This window comes from Mobula hypostoma, chromosome 22 (assembly GCF_963921235.1).
Source record: "Mobula hypostoma chromosome 22, sMobHyp1.1, whole genome shotgun sequence".
NCBI classification, from domain to species: domain Eukaryota; kingdom Metazoa; phylum Chordata; class Chondrichthyes; order Myliobatiformes; family Myliobatidae; genus Mobula; species Mobula hypostoma.
In genome coordinates, this window is record NC_086118.1 from 31,199,264 (window position 1) to 31,217,681 (window position 18,418).

The following is an 18,418-nucleotide window of genomic DNA, read 5'->3' on the forward strand; positions in this document are numbered from 1 at the left end:
ACAGTTTTTGAGTAAGCCCGCATCAGATATATGGAGAGTATTTAAAGACCAACTTATTACAGAACAGGTATGCTCCAGTCACAAAGCAGAACTAGGATGACAAAATAAGAGAACCTTGGATGTTGAGAGTTGTAAATAGTAAAGGAAAAGTATGTAAAGCTTCAGGAGCTAGAATCAAACGGAGCTCTTGAAGTTTATGAAGAAGCCGTAAAGAACTCAAAGGTAAACCCTGGAAGGTCCATGAAAAGTCCTTGACAAGTAGGTTAAAAGAGAATCTCAAGACATTCTATACAAGAGAATAACTAGTGAGGGGGTAGGACCATTCAAGGTGAGGGGAACATTTGTTTGGATGCGGAGGCCCTTGATGAGTACATCAATGTTTACCAAGGAGAAGGATGTGGAGGATAGGAAAATCAGTGCTGAGAATATTAATTTCAGAACATTTTTAGTTAAAGAGCATTAAGGTGGTTCAGTACCTGTTCCTGTCCTGGACTGTTTTATGTTCAAATGCTGCTTAGTTAGCTGTTTTCCTGCAACAGGCTCTGCCAGCTGTAATGGAAGCACTAATTGAGAAGTGTTATGAAGAATAGATTTCTGAAAGCATCTGGGCCTTAAGCATGGAAATTAAAAACTTGAAGCTCAAGCTATATACTCTCCTCCCTTATGCCCACCTGCAAAATATAACAAACTAATTTTGGTACCACAAAATCAGGATATTCTTCCTGATTAGAGGTGACCTTTAGTTAAATAAATGACAAGACACTGAGCATCATTCCAGTTTACTTTTTAACTACTCAGCATATTACATGCATGAGGGCAATCTTGTCCCATAAGATTATGCAGGGAAGTAATTAGTTTTCTATTAACAGTAACTTCACAAATCCATCTAAATAACTGAAATATATGCATGAGAAAATCTGCAGATGCTGGAAATCCAAAGCACCACATACTAAATGCTAGAGGAATTCAGCAGGCCAGGCAGCATCTATGGACAAGAGTAAGCAGCTGACATTTTGAGCCAAGATTCTTCAGGACTGGAAAAAAGATGAAGTCAGAGTAAGAAGCTTTGTGGGGAGCAAGAAGTACTAAGTGGTAGGTGACGGGTGAAACTGAGGGGGGGGCAGGTGAAGTAAATAGCTGAGAAGTTGATTGGTGAAAGAGATAAAGGGCTGGAGGAGGGGCAATCTGATAAGAGGGTAGAAGACCATGGATAAAAGGGAAGATGGAGGGGTACCAGAGAGAGGTCATGGGCAGGTAAGAGGTGGGAGAGGGGAAAAAGAAATGGGGAATGGTGAAGGGGAGGGCTCCATTACTGGAAGCTCAAGAAATTGATGTTCATGCCATCAGGTTGGAGGCTACCCAGGTAGAATACAAGGTGTTGCACCTCCAAGCTGAGTGTGGCCTCATTGTGGCAGTAGAGGAGGCCATGGTCCGACATGTCAAAATGAGAATGTGAAGTAGAATTGAGATGGGTGGCCACCAGTAGATCCGACTTTCTTAGGCAGATGGAGTATAGCTGCTCGGCAAAGCAGTTTCTCAATCTACGTTGGATCTTACTGATATACAGGAGGCCACAATGGGAGCAACTGATACAGTAGATGACCCCCAGCAGGCTCACAGGTGAAGCGCTGCCTCACCTGGACGGACTGTTTGGGACCCTGAATGCTCGTTGGTGGGGGGGAGGTATGGCACTTGTTCAACTTGCGAGGATAAATGGCAGGAGGGATATCAGTGGGGAGAGACAAATGGAGAAGTGGGTAGTGTAGGGAGCGATCCCTGCGTAAATTGTTTGGGGGTGGGTGTTGGGAAGAGGTGTGCTTGGTGGTGATTGAATCCCATTCGAGATGACGGAAATTACAGAGAATTATGTGCTGGGCATGGAGACTGGTGGCGTGGTAGATGAGGATAAGAGCCCTATTGCTGGTGTGGCAGCAGGAGGATGGGTGAGGGCAGATATGCATGAAATGGAAGAGATGTGGATGAGGACAGCATTGATGGAGTAGATTTACCAGTAGATGATGTAATATGAATGTAAGGAAGGACAACCCAATGATTGGGTACAAATGCAGACAGCGCAAAGTGTTAAATTGTACCACAGAGGCAAAATTCATAAGTGCGAAGAATGCAGGACTGAAGGTGCTGTATTTAAATTCATGTAGTATTCGGAATAAGTTGGATAAACTTGTGGCACAGTTGGAGATTGGTCACTACGATGTTGTGGGCATCAGTGTAGTTGAAAGAAAATTATAGTTGGGAGCTTAATATACTTTGTATTGAAAACCAGGCAGTAAGGCATAGGTGTTGGTGTGGCCGTGTTGTTAAGAGATGGAATTACATCTATAGAAAGAGATAAGATTGGGTCAGAGAATGTTGAATTGTTATCGGTGGAGTTCAGAAACTGCAAGGGTTTAAAAAAAAATTATGGGAATCATATATAGGTCTCCAAATAGTAGCCAAGATGTGGGGTTGAGATTGCAAAGGGAGCTGGAAAGGGCATCCAATAAGGGTAATGTTACAATTGTAATGGGGGCCTTAAATATGCAAGGGGATTGGGAAAATCAGGTTGATGTCGGAACACGAGGTAATTTTGTTGATTGCTTATGAAGTAGCTTTTTACAGTAGCTTGTGCTTGAGCCTACTTCGTAATTGGATGGCTCACATGCAGGAAAGGGAAGTAAAATTAGGTAATCAGGAACTTGATAAATGGTAGATTGAAATCGAGGCTACATGGGTACTTCTGTTTAAATTCTTCAGAAGCCATCTTAAGAAAAACTTACATTAGCTTTTTGTTAATGCTGTTAAATTCAATGTGTTCTGTCACTTTGGAGTTCAGACTTTACACTGGTCAATGGGACATGTTTCTTTCTAGTTATTGATAGCAGAGATGCCTTGTTAACTCAAAGGAGAGACACTTCATATAGCAAGAGGATTTCTCCATAATTGTGCACACTACCTGGACCTGTCAAGAAATAAGTTTTCCAACATTTTCAATGAACTGGGGGTGACAGTATTTATGTTTCAAATGTTTTTAATATCACCAAGAATCCATATGGTGATATTGCTACAGGTAGGCAGAATGAGGAGATAAATTCAATAATGTATCAGTTTGACAGTGAAATTAACTCACTGCAATTAATGGAGATTTATGTTTGTTGCTATGTTTGGTTTAAATGGAGTAAAATCTCTATTTCATTGTTTTCTAATCTAAAGTAGTATTTAAGTACTCTAGTTGTTAGAATAAGTTGTCATGAACTGATCCAGAGATTAACTTTGCTGCCTGTCTCAGCCCTGCGCCAGACACATTCTACATTTAGAATTCATTAAACAAACTATCACAAATAATAAAACTGATTTTCTGACTGCTGAAGTTGGATCACAGTAGTAAAAGGTTGCATATGCCTCAGATTTGTAGTGCAACTCGTCATCTAATCTACGTGTATAAATGGTGCTCAAGCGACATAGCTCAGTCCCAACATGCCCAAGACCAGAAAAGGGGCAAGATTGATTACAACTAGAGCTCTAATCAACTGGAGCATGTAATCATTGCAGAGACTGTTCTGAATTCAGATACTCTGCTTCCATTTATTTAAATCATATTTATTAAGCCATAATTCCACTTCATTCATGTAACCAAGTCTTAACGGGAACTCTACAGAATTTGTTGCTTAGAAAACTATAATTGAAGATACATTTTGAATTTGCACTTTTAATTGAAATAGCCTTGGTTGATAGAGCAACTTTACTTTGAAAGATAAGATTTTGTTCCTTTAATATGACCCATGCAAGTAATTGGGGAATAGGGTGGTTGTGATGGAAATGACAATCCTCTTAACTACAAGGACGGGAGCAACTTTAGATTACTGAGGTAATGTTACTCTTTAAACCAATAATCATCATGTGAACAGTGTGACTTCCAGGTAGAGCTGATCCAGCAAGATGTTCTTCATCTGCACTAAAAGTTTCTAGCTGAATGTGAATACACTTCAAGTTCCATTTGTACAGCAATGCTTCAATTGACCAATCAGCACTGGAAAATATTTCAAATATACAGAAAATTAAAAGTAATGCAAAACTGATTTTGTTTTAATATGATGATTAACAATATCAAGCAATGAAGAGTTGGGCAGAAATTGTAGATGAAATAATTCATATCTAGCTAGATATTGGAACAGTGGAAGTTGAGAATGGTTCTGCTAAGGAATCCAAAGAGTACAAAGGTACAGAAAGAAAAATAGAGATCACTGACCAAAAACAGAACAGCAAGAAAACAATGCAGAAATATTGAAAATCACAGGTTCACTTTGAGAAATTAAAATCAGTAAGTTACCTGAATTACATTCACTTTTAAAGTGACATTCAAATTGCACTGCTTAGATAATTTATATAATTATGCACAGTAATTTACATTTAACAAATTGGAAAATCAAATATGGACTGCATTAACTTCGGTTTAATTGTTAATGTTTAGATTTCCAAATTACAGCAACTAAATCACAAACTTATCAAATCTGTGCAAGTATTAAACATTTTAAATCTATACACCATGTCTTCAAAAAGGAAACAAGTCATGTTCTTTTCTCCTTTCTAGCTCACCCTCCACTTTAACCCCTACAATTCACATTCATCTCAACAGCCAAGCAATTTAAATCTTCAAGCTAAAAGCTGCATTATAATTGTCAATGAATATTGTGGAGAGTTTGTCTGGTTACGTTATAAAATCAATATTTATTTCTTTAGCTAATTGTATTGGATTTCAGTTCCTAGTTTTCTACAGTTAAGTATTATTAAGCACTATAATGCAATGAAAGTTTTAGGTAGTGCACTGAAGTTACTAATGATAGGAATACTCCATTGGATAGTAACTTGGCTATTAGTAGTACAGAAGCTGATTAAGTACTTGGAGAAAAATGGGAAATGGAATATAATGTGAAGGTTTTAAATTGTTCCAAGTTGTTCAGAAAATGGAAAAGGTTTTTTAAAGTTAAGATTATAATTTTGTTTAAAGATGCATTTACAAAACCAAAGAGGGATCATAAAGTTGACTTTGCAGGAACATGAAACAATATTGCAAGTAATTGTTACCCATTTGTCTCCAAGGTCTTTAAGCAAGACGTCCTACTGTAAGTACCTTGGCACACCTGCAGTATTTTACATATTTTTCATCCCTACCCAGAGAAGAGACTCATTTGCTTCAAGGAAAAGTAACAAAGATTTATTAGGCCTAAGCTTAATACCTTAGGCCTGTAAGGAAAGATTGAACAGAATGGGCCTTTATTCTATGAAATTGATTGGAATCGGGTGATCTTATTGAAATGAAACTGAGGACTTCATGAGGCTAGTGGCTAGTTAACCTAAAACTAAGATCATAGTACTGGGATGGGAATTTATTTCCATTGAAAAGATTAGAACTCTGAAATTCTGTATATGAGAGCCACAAGTGATGTCATTTGGGGGTAAAAAAGATAGGTATTGTTACAGTTTGGGGGTAAAAAAGATAGGTATTCTTACAGTTTGGGGGATTAAGAAGAACATTCAAAGGGTGGGTGAGGAAGATGACTTTTGATGCAAGTGGAATTAATTCAGAAATTCAAAAAAGTTCTTACTGAATGCCAGAACAAACTTAAGCTGATATGAAAAAGCATTTTGAAATTAAGGACAGGGTCTAAAGTTGTAACTTCAAAAAGTCCTTTATTTTCATAGGAATGTACATAAATCATACTTTGTATGCTATAAAAACAATAGAACAATGTCTTGTTCAAGGTTAATTTTGGTGTATTCAAAAAAGAAAACTATGTAAATGCAAGTTCTTCCTGTTGGCTGTAGAATATTGGTGATCAAAAAGCAAAATTTCCCCAAGTCTTTTGACACATAGCTGAGTACAAGGAAGAAGAGTTTTAAGTATCAGTCAATAAATGAGAATTTCATGCAAATATGCTTTACTATGATTACAATTACACACTAAATGCATTTTAAAAAATCATTTATGGATCTAGTCGAAAATGAGCATCAAAAGTAAACTCAGCAGTTCAAACAAAAAGTAAAGATTTACCTCCTTTCTTGATAGGTGGTCCAAAATAGTGCACTTGGATTTTTTTGCATCAAGTAGAAAACAGTTGTTAATATATCCTCAAAGTCTGAAAGATCAATTTGAAGGGGAAATTTCAAAGCTTACACATTTTAATATTTGCTCACATTCAAAACAATGAAAAGCTATATCTGGAAGCTTGGCAGTGAGTCTTGGTACAAAAATGTATTCATCATCTTAAAAGTTTCTCCTGTGCAAGTGAAAATAGTTACAAATCATAAAGCTCATTTCATTGGGTTTTACAATACAACTTCAACTGCACGTTTTGTGAATTAAGGCATAAAAGCAAAATTCATTTTGACTGAAATATACTCCAATTATTCACCTCATAAGTTAAAAATAAAAAAAGAGGTTCAGTTGCCAGTTGATTATATATCTACAATTGAAAAATTGTCAACTTCCTTTTCAGTCATGTTCACTCTTCTCGTATTTACTACCATTGCAACAGGAAAACTATATTTTGTCACCCAGACCCAGGCTGCCATTTTTCAGTGATCCAAACTTGTATCAAGACCAAGCTATTCTGTTTTAGAATACACAGCAAGGTAAATAGGTCCTAGAAGTCAAAGAAGTCGATGGGAAGAAGTTATCAAAGATTATTTTATTGCAATTCAGTTGATAGAGCAATGTCATACTGTTCATTTCATTTCAGTCAGTTTATTGTTCCTTTGTTTGGCATCTATTTCATTATTTTCCTTCTAAAGTATTCAAGAATGCTTTTATTTGGAAGTCATTGCAGTTTGTTTTGAAGTTTAAGCTCATCTGACTGAAATCATAATCTTGTCGAATCTAACTAAAGCCCATATTATGGGCAGTGTTTTCTCTGTTAATTATCAGCAATTAAAGTAAGTTTTACAATGCTCCTGGAAAAAGAAAGCATATAATAGGTTTTGTCAATTTCAATCTTTACCTTCAGGTTCATAGAACACATCAGATCCTAGAATAATGTCTATTTGTGGCAACTGCACCAGATCAGGAGATATTTGTCCCCAGGTTAGACCAATGACAGGCACATCTTCAAGATTGTTGATCTGGCAGCTTCGCTGACAGTTATCCAAACAATTCTGAAACACTGCAGAGTCTGATAAAATTACACTGGCACCACATTTTGCTGCGACAATACCGGGTAAGCTTGCACCAGCTCCAATCTAGTTGGGGGAATGAATGATAGAAAATATTAGAATCATAAAGAGACATGCAGCAGGTAAAGAAGCCCTTTTGTCCATTATCCATCTAACCCATCATTCATGCCCATCTGCAAATCCCATTTTCCTGCATTTGACCCATATTATGTTTTGTAACTCCAGAAAATGTACAAAAATTTACAAGAAAAACCTAAGTCCAGGGATACTCATGGAATTAAATTTTACTACAGTGCAGTGCTCATATATGACGTATGCCTAATAAAATACTTGTACATATAATCTGTAATGAATTACATAAATGACAGAATGCTTAATCAATAGTTACAATATTACTATAATAGTAAATACACTATACTCCCTGTTTAGCTACAAATAGAATGTATCTCAACTCAATTATATCTTGCTCTCTAGCATTTCCATGATTAGTTGTCATCTTGAATTCGATCTTGTAATTGTGTCCTCCAAGAAAGTGCCCATCTCTGCATTTGTGCTGCTGCTGTTAGTGGAACACCCTTCTGTGGATTGAAAATGGACACCAGTGGTTGATGAGGGTAAACTGTCTCCCATACAAGTACTGGTTGAAGCGTTTTGCACCCCAAACCAGACTCACGGCCTGTCAATCTGCATAATTTTTCCCTGCAGCAGTAGGGAATGTGATGCAAAGGCTATGGATTTTTTTTACTTCCATCACTCATAACGTGAAATAACTGTACCAATACTATAAGACAAGGTGTCACAGGCAAGCTTCACTGGACGATGTGGATCCTGATATGAGTAGAGTGACATCATTTTCTTTGCCTTTTGGAAAGTCACCTCACACCGCTTTGTCCGTTGCCATTTCTTCCCGATCTGTAATAATGGAGTGGAGCACAGCAGCCAGGTTTGGCAGGAACCTGTTTTAGTAATTGACAAATCCTAAAAATGACCGCAACTGTGGCATGTCCTTTGGTCTTGGGGAATCCACTACTGCTTGAATTTTCTCAGCACACTTGTCATGTTGTACTATTCTTTTTCACACTGTCTTGAGATTTTGGGAGATGCTCCTTTGCATCCTTACTGGTAACAATGATGTCATCCACATAACACCAAGTGTCTGGGCAGCATTGTAGCCCCTGATCTGTAGCTTTCTGTCAGAGTGTAGGTGCAGATGCTACTCCAAAAATAAGCCTACTATAGTGATAAAGCCCTTTGTGAGTGTTTATTGTGAGAAACACTTTGGACTCTTCTTCCACCTCCATTTGTAAGTAGGCCTCAGCTAAGTCCACTTTACTGAAAAGTTTACAAATATACCCTCTATCCTGGGCAGAGGATAGGATATTGAAGTACTGAGTTGATGGTAACATTAAATTCACCACAGATCATGATGGACCCATTCTTCTTGACTACTGGGACCACTAACATTGTTTCTACTCAACCTTCGAAAGAATTTCTTCAGCCTCCATGCAATCTAGCTCACTGTCTACTTTATCACAGATGGTATAAAGAACCTTACAGGCTTTGTTAATCTTTGGTGTGGCATCTTCATTTAATACTATTTTACATTTGATATGTTTAAATTTCCCAATGCCATCTTTGAACACTGCTGTGGCATCATACAGTACATTTCTTAATTTGCTTTCAATTGACCATTGCAAGCAATTTGCAATGCAAATGGTGGATGGATCTCTTATCAAATTGTAGTTGTCTCAGCCAATCATAGCCTCAGTGATGGCCCTCCTCTTTCTACCACATACAAGCCCAAATTTGGCTTCTTGTATTTCACTGTTACGAATGTGATTCCTACAGGAGTTAACTTTGTTCTGAATTAGATACCTGCAGGCTTCTGGTCTTTATCTTTGAAATGCCGTTCAAACTCATTTTGTGAAGTAGCTGAAACAGCAGAGCCAGAGTCCCAATTCCATTTTTATTAATTTGCTGTTCACTTCTGGCATAAACCATATTGCTCATCTCATGTTAGTTTTCATGTTGTAAATCTTGAATTTGTTTTAATTTTCATTCAACCATAAATGAATATCCATGAATACAGCCAAATGAAACAGCATTACTCTGAAGCCAAGGTGCAAAAACACAGAACCAACAGTCATACACAGCACAAGGCACATAAGATAGCAAGAACTTAAGATTGGTAAAATACAGTCACAGATCTAGTTCAAGATCCCAAGTCCATGAATGTTCAGCAGTCTGCAGTCAAACGAACACTGGAGGCAGCACACTGACTCCAGGGCTTCTTTCCTAGGCATCTGTAAACAGGTGACACCATAGCTTCCCAATCCTGTGTCCCTCTCTCATCATTTTCAGACATTTCATCAACAGCATGGCAATTAGTTCTCTTTTTGAAACTGCAAATTCATTTTTAATGTTTATCTCTTCCCTGTGCAGTCCACTAATTTTACATGCCTGACATGCTTTTTGTACGTGTCCTACTTTGTTGCATTCTCTGCAAGTTTCGCCTTTAAACCTGCATTGGTTTGGTGTATGTGAGCCCCTGCCACAACAGTAATACAATTTGGCCAGGCAGATTTCTGCTTAGACATTGCTATTTTGTTCATGCTCATTTTCATTCCTAATTGCATCTCTGCTGTTTCCATTCATACAGCGATTTCAATTGTTCTTTTAGATACCAGTTGTGCTTCAGATGTTTTTAAATGTTTTCTTGTAAGATTCTACAAATTAAATGATCTCACAGTGCTTGGATAGTTTCTTCAATTCAGCCATATAAGCTGAAATAGACTCCCCTTCCTTTTGATATCAGCAAAGCTCATAAATTCTGTGACTGTACTTGCCTGTACCACCACCTCTCACAATCTCCATACACCCACCACCCTCAATGTGAAAGACCCGCTCCTCAGATCTGTGAATATTTTCACTCTCACCTTATACTGTACCTTTGCCATTGAATGTTGAACCCCTTTCCCCTTGGATATAAGCCTTCATACGGTTTCCTCTCAGCCTTCTGATTTCAACTGAGAACAAAGTCGACTTGAAGTTAGAGCTCTCCTTTCCAGACAACATCCTGGTGCATCTACTTCTGCACTTTTTCTAGTATTACCACATTCTTCCAATGCTGAGCAGAATTGCACAGAATATTCCAAGTGTGGTCGAACAATGTGATGTCTCAACTCTTGTACTCTATATCCCTGCCACATCACTACTCTATCCACCTGTGTCAGTCTTCAGCTAACTATAAACTTGCCACCACAGATCTCACTGGTACAATGTTAAGGTCCCTGCTATTTACTGTATATGTCTGGATAGCATTAGAAGACCAAAATGTATTGCCTCACACTTGTCTGAACGAAATGCTATCTGACACCATCTCACCCAGCTTTCCAACTAATTTATGTCCCATATTCTTCAGCAACCACAACTCCATCAATTTAGGTGTCATTAGCAAACTAATCAAACCAGATATTCTCATCCAAATCAATTAATAGATGAAGAAGAAAGATTCTAGCAGTACATTACTTGTTACAGCATCAAGTCAGAAAAATCCTCCCCCACGACATTTTACTTACCATCACCCAACCAATATCGGTGTACATTTCTCCTAATTCCATCCTCCCCCTTTGTGAATGCTGACATAAAGTATTCATTCAGCACACCACACATTTTCCCTGACTCCACATAAAAGACTATCCTTTTCATCCACGAGGGACCTACTCATTAGCTATTCCCTTGTTTCTGATACTTTCATAAAGTGTTCTGAAATCTCTAATTTTGTTGGCCAGGGCATTTCAAAATCCACATTTGCCCTTGTATCTCCTACAGTACATCTTCTATAAAGCATTAAGAGGACTCATTGGATAACAATTTCCTATATTTGACCTACATTTCCTTCTTCCTGATCACTTCAATTTCTTTTGTTAATTAAGGTTCTCTCATCTTTGCTCTCTTTGCTTCTTACAGGGACGCACTGACCTTGAACTCATACTACTTCACTTTTAAATGCTTGTACTTATTGGATTTTGTTTTTCCCTTTGCTGGTTCAGTCTCACACCATTGGAGTCAGCCTTCCCCCATTTTAACTGCTTCCATGACCCACCAACAAGGCTGCAAGGCTCTTTGCATGAATAATTTCTTATTTGTAAATTAAATTTTAAAAAATCAGCCAATAAGCAAAGGATTATCTGATTTATTATTATTGGCATGTGACGTGAAATTTGTTAACAGCAGCAGCAGTTCCATGCAATACATAGTAAAGAGAAAAAAATAAATAATAATAAATCAATTACAGTATATTGAATAGATTATAAAAACGTGCAAATAACAGAAATACTGTATATGAAGGGAAAGTGGATAATGCTCAATGTGCACTTAGGAATCAGATGGCAGAGGGGAAGAAGCTGTACTTGAATTGCTGAGTGTGTGCCATCAGGCTTCTGTACCTCCGACTTGATGGTAACAGTGAGAAAAGGGTATGCCATGGGTGCTGGAGGTCCTTAATAATGGACGCTGCTTTTCTGAGACACCGCTCCCTGAAGATGTCCTGGGTACTTTGTAGACTGGTACCCAAGATGGAGCTGACTAGATTTACAACCCTCTGCAGCTTCTTTTCATACTGTGCAGTAGCCCCCCCCCCCCCCGCCAATACCAGACAGTGATGCAGCCTGTCAGAATGCTCTCCACAGTACATCTATAGAAGTTATTGAATGTATTTGTTGACATGCCAAATCTCTTCAAACTCCTAATAACGTATAGCCACTGTCTTGCCTTCTTTATAACTACATCGATATGTTGGGACCAAGTTAGATTCTCAAGAGATCTTGACACCCAGGAACTTGAAGCTGCTCACTTTCTCCACTTCTGATAGCTCTATGAGGATTGCTATGTGTTCCTTCATCTTACCCTTCCTAAAGTCCACAATCAGCTCTTTTGTCTTACTGATGTTGTTGCGGCACCACTCTACTAGTTGGCATATTTTACTCCTGTATGCCCTCTCATCACCATCTGATATTCCATCAACAATGATATTTGAGCTGTGCCTAGCCACACAGTCACGTATATATAGAGAGTAGAGCAGTGGGCTAAGCGCACACCCCCGAGGTGCGCCAGTGTTGATCATCAGTGAGGAGGAGATGTTATCACCAATCCGCACAGATTGTGGCTAGGAAATCGAGGATCCAATTGCAGAGGGAGGTACAGAGGCCCAGGTTCTGCAATTTCTCAATCAGCATTGTGGGAATGATGGTATTAAATGCTGAGCTATAGTCGATAAACAACATGACATAGGTGTATAATAAAGTAAAAATAAAACTATAAAGGAAATAAACCAAACCATATAAAATTTAACAAATTTAAAAATTTAGTAATTATTTTAAATAATCAACCGTATTATATTTTTTGACTTCCTGAACTGATTCATAAGCAGCCAATTTTAGCAGAAACCTCAAAATTACTCAGTTTCATTTTTTTTTTCTTAAGAAACTTAGATTTTAACAGGGGCACATGATGTAATATCAATTATATATTAGGAACGTAGCTAATTCAACAAATGAGGTTATTCATATGAACAAAAAATCTGTAGGATTATCGAAGTAAATTTGCAATTTTTCCATGTAGAAATAGTTAAGGTTTCAGAATTTTTGATTTATCTGTTTTTACCTCTAATATGGTCTTTCCTTTGACCTCGCTTTTGTTAAACCACACGTATTGTGCCAGAACCACTGAACATGGCCATATGTACAAGCCATATTGAGGATCGAGTACCTGAAGATACAAATCGTCACATTTATATCACACCTTTCAGGTGACAATATACAAAGACAACTTACAGGTGCATTGATCAGCCAAATTTGACAACCCAGAGGAATGGATTAAAACAAGCAACTACTTTGTTAAAACAACACACACCAAAGTTGCTGGTGAATGCAGCAGGCCAGGCAGCATCTCTAGGAAGAGGTACAGTCGACGTTTCAGGCCGAGACCCTTCGTCAGGACTAACTGAAGGAAGAGTTAGTAAGAGATTTGAAAGTGGGAGTGGGAGGGGGAGATCTGAAATGATAGAAGACAGGAGGGGGAGGGATGGAGCCTTCTGTCCCATGATCCTCTCATATCCCCTTTGCCAATCACCTGTCCAGCTCTTGGCTCCATCCCTCCCCCTCCTGTCTTCTCCTATCATTTCAGATCTCCCCCCCCGCCCACTTTCAAATCTCTTACTAACTCTTCCTTCAGTTAGTCCTGACGAAGGGTCTCGGCCTGAAACGTCGACTGTACCTCTTCATAGAGATGCTGCCTGGCCTGCTGCGTTCACCAGCAACTGATGTGTGTTGCTTGAATTTCCAGCATCTGCAGAATTCCTGTTTACTTTGTTAAAAGGTTGTTAAATCAGACTCAGAAGATGTGGAAAGGTGAGCATTATAAATGAATTTGTGGAACCTATAAGCACAAGAGATTCTGCAGATTCTGGAAATCCTGAGTAACACATACTGAAGGAAATTCAGCAAGTCAGGCAGCACCTATGGAAAAAAAATCAATGTTTCAGGGCGAGGCCCTTCATCAAGACTGGAAAGAAAAAGGAAAAAAGCCAGAATAAGAAGGTGGGAGGAGAGGAAGAAGTACAAAATAGAAGGTGATAGATGAAACCAGGAGAATGGGGGAGTGGGGATGAAGTGAGAATTTGTAAGGCAATAGATGGAAAAGATGAAGGGCTGAAGAACTCTGATAAGAGAGCAGAATGGATTATAAGGAAGGAGGAGGGGCACCAGGGGAAGCTGTTAGGCAAGAGATGAGAGCAAAGGGGTAAGAGTGGGGAATAGAAGATGGAACAGGGAGGATGAAAAATTATCACGATAGAGAAATCGATTTTGATGTCGTCATGTTGGCTACCCAGTCGGAATATGAAGTGTTGCTCCACCAAACTACGAGTGGCCTCATCGCATCAGTAGAGGTGGCCATGGAGTGACACTTTGGAATGGAAATGGGGACTGGAATTAAAATGGCTGGCCACTGGGAAATTCTGCTTGCTGTAGATGGAGTGAAGAATCTCCCTGCAGCATATAGTGACCCTGTGATCTCTGTCTTGGAAGCCATCAGAACATTTTTCAAGAGGGTGAACTCTCGCAAGGCATCAGGACCTCATGATGTAACTGGTAGGGTACTAAAAACCTATGCCAATCAATTGGTGGGAGTGTTCAAGGACATCTTCAATTTTTCACTGCTGCCTTTGGAGATTCTCACCTGCTTCAAAAGGGTGACTATCCTACCAATGTCCAAGTAGAGCAGGGTGAGCTGCCTTAAAGTCTATTGCCCAGTGGCACTCCATCCACCGTGAAGAGGTGCTTTGAGCCTACGGTCATGGCTAGAATCAACTCCTGCCTAAGCAAGGTTCATCATCTGGTATGGAGGACCCACTGCACAGGATGGGCAAAAACTGCTGTTGTAAACTCAGCCAGCTCCATCATGGGCACTAGACTCCCTAGCATCCAGACCACCTCCTAAAGTTGATGCCTCAGAAAGGCAGCATCCATCATTAAGGAACCCCATCACCCAGGGCACACCATCAAGGAAGAGCCTGAAGATACACACACATTTTAGGAATAACTTCTTCCCTTTTGCCATTAAATTTCTGAATGAACAATGAACCCATGAACACCACCTCAGTATTTTATCTACATCAGGTTTCATCAATGCAGAGGAAGCTGCAAAAGGAGCAGTGGATACAGTAGACAATCCCAAAATTTTTCAGGTGTAGCAGTGCCTCACCTGGAAGGACTGTTTGGGGCTCTTAATGGAGGTGAGGGAGGTAGTGAACGGGCAGGTGTAGCACTTCTTCCGTTTGCAGGGTTAAGTGGTAGGAGAGAGTATAGTGGAGTGACAAATAGAAAAGCGAATCGTGGAAGGAGTGGTCCCTGTGGAATACAGAGAGTAGGGATGAGGTAAGGTTGTGTTTGGTGGTCAGATCCCATTGAAGATAACATTAAGTTTTAGAGAAAGATGTGCTGGACGTGGAAGCTCCTTCGGTGGTGGGTATGGACAAGAAGTCTATCCCTATTAAGACAGGGGGAAGATGGAGTAAGGGCAGGTGTCTGGGAAATGGAGAAGATGCAGGTAAGGAATAATGGAGGAAGGGAAACTGCATTCTTTGAAGGAGGATATCTCTGATGATCTGGAAAGGAAAGCCTCGTTGTAGAAAAGGGAATGGCAGTTTTACAGGTGACAGGATGGGAAGTATAATCAAGATAGCTGTGAAAGCTGGTAAATTTATAAAAGATATTGGTAGACAGTTTGTCCCCAGAGACAGAGACGGAAACTGAGAAAGGGTAGAGAGGCATCAGAATGGATCAAATCCTAAGTTCTAGATCTTATGCTAGCTGAAGGTACGATTTTCAATCTTGGAACGAAACAAAAAGGCAGGCACTGGTCATTAAGATGTGGTGAGGGCAAAATTTGGAGTTTATAAAGAATTGGGAAAAAATGTCACTGGGTATGGATATGGCAAGGGAAAACGTGCAAAAGGGATTCAAATTTATTTATCACATGCATGTTGGAACAAACAGTGAAATGCACTGTTTGTGTTAACAACCAACACATTTATGGATGTGCTGGGGCCGCCTGCAAGTGTCACCATAGCATGTTCACTATGCTCAGCAAAAAAAACCATCAGCAACAACAAAACATCACAATAGCAAAATAATCCCCTTTCTCATCTTCCTAATTACCCACCCACTCTTGAACACAGAGAGACCTCCAACCCCAGGAAAGGCTGCCACTGTGCGTCCTCTCTTGGCCCTAGATTCCCAAGACACTGTACCTCCAACCTCCAGCCCCTGGCCCAGACTCTCAGACTTCTGATTACCCCAGGACTCACTGATCCTTAGAACTTCAGGCCTCATCCCCAGTACTTGCTGATCACAGGAATTTTGACTGGTTCATTCTTACTGCACTCATCTAAAATTTTCTTTCTCTTTCATTTAACTTTAGTGTTACAGTCACATTTGTTCATCAACAATGTATAGATTTGAGAGATTCGACAAGATTCATTCCGAAAACAGATTTGACAGAAATAGGAAAGAACAGGAATTCTGCAGATGCTGGAAATTCAAGCAACACACATCAAAGTTGCTGGTGAATGCAGCAGGCCAGGCAGCATCTCTAGGAAGAGGTACAGTCCTGACGAAGGGTCTCGGCCTGAAACGTCGACTGTACCTCTTCCTAGAGATGCTGCCTGGCCTGCTGCGTTCACCAGCAACTTTGATGTTGACAGAAATAGGATTAGGTCTGTATCTTAATATCACAGGAATAAGAAGTGTGAGAGGAAGGGTAGGAAAGAAAATGTGTCAGATATAAGAGCAAGAGTTAGCTCTTTTGGCCCATCGACCCTGCTCCTATATCCCAGGGTGACAGTGACTGAAGGGAGTGAGGAACGGAAGCAGGGTGCAAGGAGCCTGTCAAAAATCAGTGGTGAGCAAGATAAGAGGTGTGCATGGTTGGCAATAGAGGGCAGGTGTGTGTAGAGAAGTGGGACATTGTTGGAGGGAAGCTCTGGTGCAGGGGAAGGGTAGGGGAGCTTGTCTATGGGTAAGAAGGTGAGAGGTCAGCTTTGATTTACACGTGTGCGTGAACGGAGGGAAGAGCCAGGTACGCATGTGAAGGGAGTATCTGCTGTGGGAGCGTAAATGAGGTAGGTTCTGCTGTGGCAGCGTGGATGGAGAGGAGCTCAGGTGTGTGTGTGTGTGTGTATAAAGGATGGAGTTGCTCTGCTATTCGTGGAACACATACAAAATGCTGCGGAACTCAGGAGGCAGCTATGGAGGGAAATAAACAGTCGACGTTTCGAGCCGAAGCCTTCATCAAAACCGTCTGCCTCTCTGCCGAGGGAAGGAGCCAGTCAGCACATGTTGGCTGCTGCACTGACGGTAACTTCACCTCATGCCGAGGCTCCGACTGGTTCAGGCCAGTTTCAAAGATACATTTAATGTCCGAGAAATGTATACAATATACCTCCTGAAATTTTTTTTTTCTTCGCAACCATCCACGGAAACAGAGGAGTGCCCCAAAGAATGAACGGCAGTTAAATATTAGAACACCAAAGTCACCCCCCCCCCAACTCCCCTCATTGGGGCGCAGTCTCCAATGCGGGAGAAAAAAAGAGCAGGAGCTCTGCCATTAACGTTCAATTCAGGATGTTAGCCCACCTCGGGAATGTAAACCTCCAGTGACTCGGGACCATCGGCCAACGGCCCTAACACGAACGAAAACCGCTTCAAACTGACGGAGCCCCGACCGCTCATGACATCATTACCTTTAACTCGGGCCGTCCGGAGGTGGGGCGCACCCGTGTCGTCATTAGAATGACAAGCGGCGTTAACCAATTAGGTAGCTATGCCCACAATGGGTCCAATCGACACGGGTGTAGGCGGGACTCCTGTCATGTTGGCGTGATGGACAGGCCGGTGTGGCCAGTGTACGGCAGGGGTATGAAAATTCTGGAAGGCCTATAAGTGCGAGGATCCACGGCTGGACGACCTGCTTTTGGAGATTGGCGGCTGGCGGGAAAAGAGGGCTTCGGCCTTTTGAAAGAGTAGGAAATGAATCACAAAGCTAAAAAGCGAATAAAAGAAGCAAAGCGCAGTGCCCGCCCCGAGTTGAGAGACTCTTACGACTGGACAAAACACAACTACCACGAAACTTTCTCTCTGTCCTTAAGCACTGTCAAGGTAAGGAGCGGTCAGGCCGCCTCAGGCTGGCCCTATATCCCTGACTCCCCACACCGAGCAACAACACACGGCCCAGCACGTCCTGCACGTACACACGAGCACACCGTCCGAAGCACCAGTAGCAGTGGCGGCGCCAGAGAGCCGAGTCGGTGTGGGATCTGCAGGCGGACTTTTTTTTACGGGAGTTGGGTGCCCGGCCGAAAAGCTCGGCATGGTTTGTCTCGTCCACCACGGATGGGCAAGGAGGCTGCTGAACCCCAGCTGACGGCAGCCGGCTTAACCCAGCCAATCGTCTGGATATTGCCCTCGGCTATGGAACAAGCTGTGGAGGAGGGGTTGGGGTACGGAGCGCCGTTTCTATAAATAAAAAAAATCGGGGTTCTCTGTTGCTTTTAGGAAGAGAAGGGGTCAATCCTGTGGTAAGGAAGTAATTTGAAAAAGGGGCCACTATTTTTTGGAACCATAATGAATTTGGGGTTAATGGACACGTGTTTTGTTGCGGAGATACATGTGTTATTTGGAGGGGAATTTCG

The 18,418-nt window shown here is 40.7% G+C and overlaps 2 protein-coding genes across 6 annotated transcripts in view; one reads left to right on the forward strand and one right to left on the reverse strand.

Annotated features, from left to right (window-relative positions):
- Positions 1–605: 605 nt before the first annotated feature.
- On the reverse strand, positions 606–17,530 carry LOC134360252 (histone-arginine methyltransferase METTL23-like). Of its 4 annotated transcripts, none has more exons than XM_063074381.1 (5): positions 12,832–12,923; positions 10,104–10,193; positions 6,996–7,233; positions 6,050–6,134; positions 606–4,027 (listed from the first exon to the last, which is right to left on the reverse strand). In XM_063074381.1, the coding sequence occupies exons 2-5, from the start codon at positions 10,122–10,124 to the stop codon at positions 3,853–3,855; spliced, it is 519 nt and encodes a 172-aa protein (XP_062930451.1). In that variant the 5' UTR covers positions 10,125–10,193; positions 12,832–12,923; the 3' UTR covers positions 606–3,852. The 4 variants fall into 4 exon arrangements, with proteins under 4 accessions (XP_062930451.1, XP_062930450.1, XP_062930449.1 ...); XM_063074379.1 differs by lacking the exon at positions 10,104–10,193 and adding an exon at positions 17,471–17,530 and having other exon boundaries at positions 610–4,027; positions 12,832–12,936; XM_063074378.1 differs by lacking the exon at positions 10,104–10,193 and adding an exon at positions 17,364–17,493 and having other exon boundaries at positions 614–4,027; positions 12,832–12,936.
- An 87-nt stretch (positions 17,531–17,617) lies between these two features.
- jmjd6 (jumonji domain containing 6, arginine demethylase and lysine hydroxylase) overlaps positions 17,618–18,418 on the forward strand; it is a 33,387-nt gene continuing 32,586 nt past the window's right edge. Inside the window, exon 1 of one of the 2 annotated variants that reach the window (XM_063074375.1) lies at positions 17,618–17,885. In XM_063074375.1, the coding sequence (XP_062930445.1) occupies positions 17,757–17,885 (129 nt within the window). In that variant the 5' untranslated portion in view covers positions 17,618–17,756. The remainder of the gene's footprint in view (positions 17,886–18,418) is intronic. The other variant, XM_063074376.1, reaches the window with a different exon arrangement.

Excerpts from the sequence above, each read along its gene's own strand:
- LOC134360252 (XM_063074378.1), bottom strand. The coding sequence starts at position 17,459 with ATGAGCGGTCGGGGCTCCGTCAGTTTGAAGCGGTTTTCGTTCGTGTTA. Across the intron at positions 12,937-17,363 it reads TGGAGGTTTACATTCCCGAG|GTACTCGATCCTCAATATGG; the intron begins GTGGGCTAACAT and ends TTGTATCTTCAG. Across the intron at positions 4,028-6,049 it reads ACCACCTATCAAGAAAGGAG|TGCTGATTGGTCAATTGAAG; the intron begins GTAAATCTTTAC and ends AATATTTTCCAG.